The sequence below is a fragment of the Montipora foliosa genome, chromosome 1, assembly GCF_036669935.1.
Source record: "Montipora foliosa isolate CH-2021 chromosome 1, ASM3666993v2, whole genome shotgun sequence".
NCBI classification, from domain to species: Eukaryota; Metazoa; Cnidaria; class Anthozoa; order Scleractinia; family Acroporidae; genus Montipora; species Montipora foliosa.
The window spans coordinates 27,066,916-27,078,147 of record NC_090869.1 but is presented as its reverse complement, the minus strand read 5'-3'; the positions used below and the strand labels follow the sequence as shown (position 1 = coordinate 27,078,147).

Genomic DNA, 11,232 nt, shown 5'->3' with positions numbered 1-11,232 from the left:
CCCCCCCCCCCCCCGTCCTAAATGGTGGCCCTGCGATTTTAGCAGCACGCTAACTCACATTACGGCGATGAGAACCTACATAAGATGAGATAACGGATAATGGTGGCTGTATAGAGGCTCAGAGCAACAACAAGCGAGTGATTCCCTAAAATCTATCTTAGGATATAGAGTCACAAACGATCATTGGTACCCTCACTCATTTACGAATTCAATAGCTCAAATCTAGGGTCTGGGGAAGAATGTCATGTTGTAGTTCCTGGAGGCTAGCGGAGTGGAGAAACTAATTGCATTTGACAGATCTGTTCTTTCGTAAGCAAGTTACTGATTGCCCCGTAAAAGGTAACCCTTCCTTCTTAAATCCTGGATTAGTCCACGAGCAAAGTATTACTGCATTCCAGAACTCAAATTCCTATAAAAAGGGTGAGGGGGACTTGCCTAAACACCAGGTGTTTATTTCATCTCGTTAGAAGATTTTTACAAGAATTCTTTGGACAGCCGGCGATAACAGGTATTTACAAACGCTTGACAGAGTATTTGTATTAATTTAGGTTGCTAATCCAACACTTTTTCCAAAACACAAATTAAATGTTCGAGGTCACGACTGAGAAGTGAAAAATTCGTCGAGGATTGCATTTTCTTCATCTTCCATGGTCTGAATTGTTCTCCTCGGCTTTAACTTGGTCTTGTACAACTCATTTCCAAATTCATCAATAAGCGACACTCTTAAAAAATTGGGAGTAGCTTCAAACAGAGTAAACGCTCCACAGTCGCCATGGAAAAACCTGAGGATTTAGAGAAATTGCTTGTTAAAAACAAAGTTTAAAAAAGCAAACAGTCAATGGCTCCGATCATCACAAAATGATTGTCACAAAACTCATTGAAAAGACTTTTCAAGTGTTTTTCCTTCAATCCTAAACTAAGCTTTTTAAGAAAAACGTACTCTGCGTCCTTGTTTCTCCATTGTCGGGAAAACACCCGGGAAACTAGAATACAAAACCTTTTTTGCTACGGACTGTAAAAATCAACCAATAGTGTTCTGTTCGCGCAAGTTTTCGATGGATCGAGATATTGTGTGAGAAAAGTTTCGTGTGTGTTAATCGTAAGGGCCCGAGGGCAATTACGAATTATTTACACGCGCATTTCCAAAGTTTTCACAAAATTGCTGGACTCGCAAAGCGACGAGGGCAATTTGGAAAACTTTGAAAATACAAGTGAAATTAGCCTTAATTGCACGAAGGCACATTGCAGTTGCATGTTTATCACATACAGGGCAAAATTATTGGGGGAAGCCCGTTCAATGCCGTGACAAATGGCAAGCAACTTAACTAATCAATCGGTTCAATGAACACTTTAATCTTAAAAACACGCTTTCATTCGGTTAAAGTTCAAGTGAGTAAATCGTTGGTGTCAGTAAAAATATCCCTTAAAATGTATTTTATATGTGAACAAAAAGCTCGCTTATTTCTCGTCTTAAGCAACCGTTAACCCATCATGATCAAGTTATCATGCTCTTATGATTAACAGAATCAGCCAATCAGCATTCAATAATTTTGCCCTGTATGTGATAACTCGCGTCAGGTAATCATCGGACTTACTTGAGAGAACATCCAACAATCCTTTTATGGAATATGTATGAATTGTAAAAGTTTCCATTTCCTGTAATGAAGTAGTGCAAGTCGGAATGCTCCTCTTTAATATGCTAAAAAAAAATGGAAATAATTTGACATCAAGAATCGATGAAAAGAACTCTAACTGCGTCAAGGGGAAGCAACGCAACATTTGCGAGGGGGCAGCGTGGACGAATAGTTAGGTCGCTTGCCCTGAGATCCACAGACCACGGCTTCAAGACCAGTTTTGATCACGAGCTGAAGTTGTCTCTGGTAGTTCCTATTTCAACTTCTCAGCAGCGGTTGTAAAAAAAGCAACTGGTTTGTACTGACTCCTGTAAATGGCCCATTTCCGAGTTGCTGCATACCTCGGTTTCAGAGTGAGTCCTGGTGCACAACCATTCAAGTGGAAATGAGTTGCGTATTCTTATGCAAATCAAACTCATTTCCCTTGCAATAGTTGAGCACCAAGACTCACTTCGAAACCGAGACAAACAGCAACTCGGAAATGGCCCATTGGGATTCCACTCATGAGGGGGAGGGGCAGGAGCTCATCAAAGAAGACCCAGGAAACCTCTATCTTCAAGGAGTCGACCCTTTCTCGAGTAGATTTATTTATAGAACGACTCCCTTGGGAGGTTCAGCACACCCACTGTTGTAAAAGCCAATTTCCCTTGGGAAATTCAGCACGCCCACTGTCATAAAAGCCAATCAGCACGTCAACTGTTGTAAAAAGCCGATCAAAACAAAGCTGTCGCAGCGTCAAGGGAATTATGATACCTTTTGCGCGAAAAACCTGTTCCTAGAAATAAATTCACTCGAGATAGGGTTGACCCAAGGAATTAGTGGAGGTATAGGAGCCCCTTAATGAGCTCCTGCGAGGGGTCAATCAAATCTGTATAAATGTACGTATGTACATCGAACCGAAACAGGCAACTGCCTCTTGTAAAAAAAAACTGAGATGTAAAGCGTTCGAGGTGATTTTCGATAGGAGACAGACCATATAAATGGGATTTTTTAAGTGTGGCAGAAACGATCGATCTTAAAATGAAAAAGAGCCTGAATGTACGAAAATGTAGTCAAGGAATCGTCATATACAAAAAATTAGCATATATAAGGAAGAAATTTAAAAATAACGACTTACCTGTAGATTATGATCGTGACCACTGAGGTAAGCAGTGACGTCATATTCCTCCATAAGTGGTTTAAGATTGGATATTAGATACGGTGTGCTGCCATGGATACCGGCTGATAGAACAGGGTGATGTCCTCCCACTATGAGGTAGTCCGCTCTAAAATTAGTGATTAGAATAACCATTTCTCAGCACCAGACCGTTCAGAATATGGCAAAAGTCGTCGTAAATCTAATACCTTTGAGAGCAAATCAAAGACTGACTCGCAGGCTGAAACTGATGAGCCAGAAATTGCTTTACAGATTTGGGGTGATTACCATTTAGCCAAAAAATCCAGAAATTTCGGTTTGAGGTCAAATGGAAAATCTATTTTCCGGAAAATATTTTCGGGAATTGAGGACAACCTCCAGAGGGAGTCCACTTTTTCCGTTCGGAATGGAACTTACCATTTGCGAAAATTGTTCCGTTTCCACGCTCTTTCTCACGAAATTGAGTAAATATGCGGAATGGAATGCCGGGTGGTAAATAGTAAGCGCCATTCTCATCCGGTTGGTCAATAAATTCAGAAAATTGCTGACCTTTCCATCCGGATTATTTGGCTAAATATGGTAAGCACCCTTGCTTTTGCCTCTGATTGCATAAAACGACGACGCGATATTTTCAAGCCGATCCAAATCTTTCTTGTACAATTTGTTCATATGTGACGTAATCGGAAACATTGCGCATTGATTAGGTAAGACATAAAAACCCTCAAAGGAGAGCTGTGCTTAATTTCGACAGTCTGAGAGAACCACTATCTTGAAAAAATACTGCATGGAGCAACCTATTGTTTTCACCCTGCCAAAACGACCTAAGGCTGAAGCTTCGTTTACCCATTGAAGTTATGGGTAAAAAAGAACCTCCTTATACGTATTACGCGGAAAAACGTTGAAAAGTGGTTTCAGTTTTAAAACTTTGCTATATTGCTTTGCTCTCACTTTGAACTGTCGATGACGCTGAGGTCTCAAAGTGGTCGGTCAAAACAAAATGGCCGCCGCGATTTTCATTGTGCTTCACTTCAAACAATAGATGCTCGATCCAGTCCTTTTTGTTTAGGGTAGTGGAAAATCAACACCTCTGGCTACAATCAGAAGCCTATCAGCTTAACGTTGCACTTACGAAGAGTCTCTAAGGGTATCTTTTATCCATTGTAGCTGTTTGTCCTCTTCTGGTAGCAAGCTAGACTTTTTCTGACTAAAGGAAAAGAATGCACAAATGGCAGATAAATCTCCATGACCCAGTTGTTCAAAAGCCGTTTAACGCTAATCCCAAATTAAAAATTAACCAAGAGGCTTATTTCTCTACTCCCAAATGCTGTTCAACGCTGATACTCGGAAAACGTTTACACTAAAGGAAGTCAATCTTGAAAAACAAAAATAAGCCAAAGGAAATTTTACCCAAAACCAACATAAAACCAAAGTTTACGTTAATCCTGGATTAAGTTAATCGGCTTTCGAACAACCGGGCCCAGAAAGCTTAAAGTGTCACAGCGGTGGCGGGATGCATAAATAGAAATGACAAATAGTCCAAGAGCCAATCGAGAGTTTGGTATTCTTAAAGCTTGTCATGAGTAGAGTCCTGAAATATATGATAGCAAGGTTGTCATAGGAAAAACACCACGGCAACATTTGACGAACGCATGTTAGGTGCAACAGCCAGTCCCCCTTCCGTGACGCGCGCACAAATCATATTCAAAAATGTCTGAGACCCAGAATGCGGATAGCGGCTTTTTCGTAGTGCGCAGATCATCCAGATATTCTTGCGAGCGTTTGAATAAAAGCTTGAGTATGTGGATTTCCATAACTTGATCATGGCTTTCTTTGTTCAGAATCTCTGCAAGTGTTCCGATGTCTTCTGTTGCTTTCTGGATCTGGTCGGTGTCTGGAGTGTGATACTAAAGGAGAGCCACTTTAGGTCGATGAATTAGTGAACCGTGCATATACAGTTATAGGATGCAAAGACTCTAACTATTGGTATTTGTTCATTGAGGTTATAGCAAATTTATTCAATTGACAAGAACATTATGTATACCATTGATTCAAAAACGGCATATTGGATATTATCTATGGTCACGTGGCTCGAAACCATTTAATTGTGCATATTTGCGTCTAACTTAAACCATGCTAGATTTCGTACTGTTAGTATGCCATTCCCTAGTAAAAGCATTAAAAAAATGTGTTACTGCGAGATAAATTCAAGGGTAAAAAAATCAATTTTCCTAATTATGTAGTGCGTGTTGCCTTTAGGGTCACGTGACGGCAATAAGTTACCACGACAACCTTGCTATCATATGTTTTTGGAATCTACTCATGATAAGCTTTAATTTGATGAATGGTAGCCTTTGTCACCACGGGTGGTACCAATCCGCCAGTTTTTGCCACTTAGCTCATGGACTAAAAGCAGAAATCCATAAGGGTTGAAACGTGTAACGGCCCCTTGTGTGCTGGGAAGCAAGCTTCTAAATTTCAATTTGCTAAGTACCATATTTGGAGCAACAAGAGCGAGGGGTTTCCAAATAAGGTACTTAGCACTGAAACATTCAACCAATCAGTTCGCACTGAATATTCGGAAGCTGTGAACGCGCGTTACACGTTTCAACCCTTATGGGTTTCTGCTAAAAGCAAAAGACTAAAACGTTGCCGCTATTATAAAGATTAATTGAACCAAACTTAATCCAATAATAATATCAATATATAGATTTAGCCAAACCTAAGAGTGGAGCTCCCTTGTTATTTATTCTTACAATAAGTGAACCTGGCTTGAGCCTGCGATCCAATCAAAAACCAGTACCTGGTCAGCGGTCGAGTTTAAAAAAACTGACCTTAATGAGCTTAAACCTTGAGCCCGCGATATGGTCACGTGATACTGGTCAGCAGATACCTTTTTTGACCCTAACATGAATGTCCAATATCAAAGATGTTCCCGCCGAAAAATGCGGGTTGCACCAGAGTTTCACTTTGGCATACATAAAGTGGGGACGTACGGTGGTACGGTGACCAAAACCAAATTTTCTCGATGACATGGAGTCATCGAAACGTTGTTCTATTTTTATATCGCTTATATTTATTCTAAAGTGCTTCACGAAACCTTTTATCATCACAAATGGGTTACCATATTTTCTTACCCATGGTGCTCCGCGCGCGTTCCTTCGGCGCTCTATGGATGATGAGGATGATGATGATGATGATGATGATAAATCGGTTGCGACAGCATTGTTAAATAGATTAAATGAATGCATATGGTGTGACAACATGGAAATTTAATCACTCACTGTCTACAGCAGAGCAGTGTTGTATCTATCATCACTAGTTGAACTGTTCTGTGTGATCCTGGTATCTGAAAAACTGAAACAGAGTAAGACTGCCATGTTAACGTCGGGACTCAAACAACTCGGAAAACTGAGAAGAAGAGTGGAGGATGCACGGTGTATGACATATTTCTACTGAGGAAGAAGCACCCAAACTTGAAACATCAACTCAGTTATGTATGGAATCATAGTTAGTAGAGTTACTAACTATGATGGAATCAGAGGCACATAACCTTGAAACGTGTAACTTGCTTCTTTTCCTTGGAACAAAGCTGGGGATTTAAGGACACCAATTTTATGCCCAAATATGGACAAAAATCAGACCGAAGCTGCGCGCGCGGGAAAATGCACGAGCTACGTTACATCCAAATAAGGAAATTTTTAAACTCAAAAAACCCCAGCTCTGAACCAGAGTCAACCTCGTTCCCAGGACCTTTTCCCTTCCCTGGCTTCCCTTCCCCCAAGCCAGGGAAGGGAAAAGGTCCTGGGAACGAAGTTGAACCAGAGTGAAACGCTTCAAGGTCATGAGCTTCTGATGCAACTTAACCAGTGGCGATGATTTGTCATCTTTAAATAGAACATTTTAGATGTAAGACAAATTATTCTAGATATTGCCTTGCTCATATGTTATAGGATGGCGCAGTAATGAGTTCGATTTCCAGACTTGGCGTAATAGGTAGGTTGAGTTCGGTGCCGGGTTCTCTACTCTGCCGGCTCCGAGAGGTTTTTCTCCGGGTACTCCGGTTTTTCCCTCTCCTCATAGAGCGAGTTTCCATTGAGTGTCGTAAAACCAAAACCAAAGTAATTACTTTGGCCAATCAAAAAGGACTGAGACAATCCGGCAAACCAATCAAAACTCGAAGTAATTACACGTAGCCGACACAAAGCGCGGGAAAATATGCACGCGCGAGCTAAGATTGGTTTTGGTTTCACTTCTGATTGGTTGAAAAAGCGCCGCGAGAACTTTGAACCAATCACTGAGTGAAGTAAATGCAAAACCAAAGTAATTCACTAATTACTTTCGACACTCAATTGAAAACCGCTCTAAACCAACATTTGATTTGGTTTGATTTGATGTGTGAACAGTGCCCCCAATTAGAGCCCCAACGCTTTACACGTATACAGTTAACAATTTAGTGCCCCTGTGGTAAAAAAATTAATCGCTTCCTTTTTTTTCTTCAGATTTTGAAAATGTGTTTGCTTAACAGCTGACTGTCAAAATTTTGAGCTTTGACTTTTATTCAAAGGCCGTTTACTTTGAGTGTTTTGTCACAGTGGCACTTTAAATAGGTTTATTATTAAATCACTGAACCGACATCCAAGAAGTTATGGGTTCGATTCCCATTTTTTTTTCTCAATGCGCGAGTGGGCGGAATTTTGCGAATCCTGCAATCTGATTGGCTCTGAGAGCGGGCGGAATCCTCTGTCCTTATAGGAAAAAACTGTGCCCTCGGTCGCCAGTACGGCCTTAGGCGTTTTAGGCGATGAATAACATGTATTTTAGCAAGGGTCACAGAAGTGTGACTACTTTTAATTCATTCACATCCTTTTATGTGTGCACGGGCAATCTAGTCGTAAACCAAAAAGTGTCTTCTTTGAGTTGTGATTGGACACTGCGTTTGCAGGCATTTAAGATTGCAAATAGCGGTTACACTTTTTAGACTCTCGCTGTAAGTAGAGTTCAGTCAAAGTTCTTTTGGATGCTTTTTTTTTCTAAAAATTCAAATTTCCTTTCCCCACAAGATGTTAGTTTAAGGTGGAAGTGAATGTGAAATCGACGATTCCTCAGCCTTTTTTCAGTTTTTCCGATTAATTTGAAAATTGGGTTCTAAAGATGTCCATTCAAAGAAAAAGCAAACCAAAAAAAATCAAGTTAACTGAATAGAGTGTAATGTGAAGTGCTAGATTTCAGTCCCATATGAACCATGTGAGCGTTAGCCCTACAGATGGAAATGGGCCCACACAAGGACAGAGAAAAACTCTGAACAGGGTGGGAATTGAACCCACGACCTTCGGGTTACCGACTGAGCTACAAGGTCAGACGGGAGCAGGCCGTGGGAAGTGAAGATGTTAAAGTCACGGCAATGAAACTCTGAAGTGCAACCTTTTACTAGAAGATAACTCTAAGATTCCTTTTTTTCTTAAAAGAAACTTGCGCCATCCTTTCCTTAATTGGTCTAAAATTTGCGCGACCACGGTACGTTCAATGCAACCCGTGAAAAGATTTTGTTGTAGTTACCTTTTGTGTAATAGAAGTGGGGAAAGTACCACCTCTTTGACCTCTTTGTGTAGGCGATCTGTGCTGATACATTAGAGGCGTGGTCATGATTGCCAGCTATCATGTACCACGTGGCTCTTTGTAGGGGTGCAGCCGTATACACGTGTTCAAACGTGGATGTAAATCTGTGGTCATCCACATTTTTCACACCCTCATAATAAAAATTGTCTCCTAATCCAATGATAAATTTGACTTCTTTCGTGGCGGCATACTATGGAAATAATGATAGGCAAAAAAGTGAGAAGTTCTTACCTCAAAAGAAGAAAGCGATAAGATAGAAATGAAAAGCTCTGTAGCAGTATATGAACTCGCAAACTGAAGAAAATAAATAGAATACTCTTGATCGACGCTGCACAAACTATTCAGCCATGACAAAAAGCAGTTCCGAGTAAATACACTGAGGGTGTCTGGAAATATTTTTTCGATAGAAAAATAACACCGCAAGGACGTGCTGAAGCAGCATACGTCCAATATAAGCCTTCAGTTAAACGGCTACTTTTTCGAGAGTGAAACGTCCGCGCCAGAGATTTGTCTTTCTGGTCCTTGTATTACTAAACCCACTTGTATTGACTCGAATGTTCCCCAAAATTTTGAGAAGCTGTTTCTTTGTTCAACCACCCTCGAAGTCTGATGGATTGAAACCTTGAGTCATTTACCTTCTCTCATGCAACATGCAGACATATCAAACACCCAAAGTAGCCATGCTTGTTCACAGCCGTGCTTCCTGATGCTGATTTGTGTGCAAAATTTACAGCCGGTCTTTTCGAGTACAGCGTCCTTTCTTTTTCCAATTATGAGAAATAGCTTGGTTTACGCCAGACTCCTTTGCAGCTGAATAGGATTTATTTGGAAAGCCTATCGTTAATTTAGATCCCCTAAATGTTGAAAATGGTCTCCGCATTCAAAGCACGTAGTGGAAACGACAATTGACATACGCAAGTCAAAGGAATGTTCAAAAGCGGTTCTTGCCCAACGTCAGTGCTAATGCTTCAAAAAAGTTGCATAAAAACGGTTGTTCTTTTATTCTGAGATCTCAGCTCTCCACTATGAAATGTGATTAACCTTTTTCTCAAGATTTTTGCCGAGTGAAGTTCTGTGGATTAATCAGCCCTTCAAGCCTTAATCTGAATGATTTTCTCTCTAATACTCTGTGTGTTTATCTTGTATTCACTAAACGTGAATGGCGTTTATTGTTATGTATATGCTTCGTTCTTCAAAGAATGCCGCTACAAGAACACAATACTTGTGGACGGTTCAGTATTATGCAGTGGCTCCAAGCAAAGCAAAACAAAATTCTGTAAAAAATATTCAGTTCTGAAAATACAAATTGCGCATCGTCGTCCCAGAGTTTTCCATCTACAGCGTCGTCATAAGAGCCCCGGCAAACAGCTGAGGACACTTATTAAGTAGGAATTTTTAAGTAGGAATTATTAAGTAGGAATTTAAACAGCTGTTTTGTGACTGTTCTTTAAGTAAATTCATTGAAATTTTCTTTTGAAATTGCTCTTGTCACGACTGAACAGGAATTGTGCTTAAATTAATGACTTCATTCTGTACCTACAGTAACATAGCCTGTGTAGCTATAATTTTTTTTTTCTTTTCTGTCAAGCGGCACATTTTGTTAATTCCATAGTATACTGACTTCTAAACGTTCATTCAAGACAGAAACGACTCTGCTGCAGTCGAATACCCAAACTGCCTATGTCGAATTTAAACTCGCAAACCGATTTGCTTGATTTGCTTGATTTGCTTGACGTAAATGGCAATATTCCGCCCGAGAAATGACACGATTCCAAATCCTTGGCAAAAGCCAAGAAGCTGCGTGATGTGCTTTCGCAAACACACATAAGTGTTATTCTGCCAGGAAGCTAAAATCCTATTCAAGATCAAGAAAAAGTGTCAGGTAGAAAAAATGCCATGGTAACAACGCATAAAACGCATATAATTATTATTTGAACATTTCGGAACAGTCGCTTGTGGAAATTTGGTGCTTTTCTTAATAATTTATCTGACTACAACAGATCGAGCACTTCCGGAAGAACTAAAGCAAAATAAAAACATCATCGATGTGTATTTCTGGGATTGAGTATTTTGAGAAAGCGTGGAGAACGCTCAACACTGACAGATTTTATAATATGTAGGTAAATAAAGCGATCGGTTTGTTGATCATTCAGGAAAACTTAGAAACACCCGTTGAACAGGGACAAATTAGTACAAGCAACCATTAACCGATGATTGAAAAGCGGAGATTTTCATTATCAAATATTTTATAGAATGAGTTTGTGAACCAAGCAGTTCCCTGTTAAGCGCTTACCTTTCCCAAAACTTGGGCTATCTTTTTCTGTGTGTAAGTGAAATACGGAGGCTGTGGAAGTCCACCGAAATCTCCGATGGCAGCGAAAGAGAGTTTTGGGCTGCCGGTACTGCCAACAAAGGAAGATGTATGTAGAAAGAAAAGCAGGGACAAGCGTATAATCTTCTCCATTCAAAGCCAGCCATGAGTCTCCCTTATCGCTTTTGAACTACTTGACCACAGGGTCTGACGTTAGTCATCGTCTACTAATGTATTCCCGAATTATGTTCATGTAAGTCGTCACAATCATAATGAGCGCGTCAATGAGCGCCGACTTGTTAGTCGCGCAGGCGCAAGAAAAAAAGCTAACCACCTGTGTCAGTCAGTAAACAAACCTGCGTTTAGAAGCGTTGACACCAATTGACCCTTATGATCACAGGTGAGATGTTCATTGCCCACATACTTTATGGCACTGCTCATTTCAAAAGACGTATCAAAAATAGTAAAAATATGTCCTTTCTTTCGTCGGCTTTGGGCAGACGTACTACTTCAGGGTACTTACTCCTGCACTGAAT

General features: G+C 40.4%; 1 protein-coding gene across 1 annotated transcript; it reads right to left on the bottom strand.

Moving 5' to 3' along the window:
* Positions 1-431: 431 nt before the first annotated feature.
* On the bottom strand, positions 432-10,944 carry LOC137976683 (tartrate-resistant acid phosphatase type 5-like). Its single transcript, XM_068824046.1, has 7 exons — positions 10,679-10,944; positions 8,326-8,575; positions 6,051-6,123; positions 3,899-3,973; positions 2,752-2,899; positions 1,596-1,699; positions 432-782 (listed from the first exon to the last, which is right to left on the bottom strand). The coding sequence occupies exons 1-7, from the start codon at positions 10,847-10,849 to the stop codon at positions 596-598; spliced, it is 1,008 nt and encodes a 335-aa protein (XP_068680147.1). The 5' UTR covers positions 10,850-10,944; the 3' UTR covers positions 432-595.
* Between the last annotated feature and the right edge of the window lie 288 nt (positions 10,945-11,232).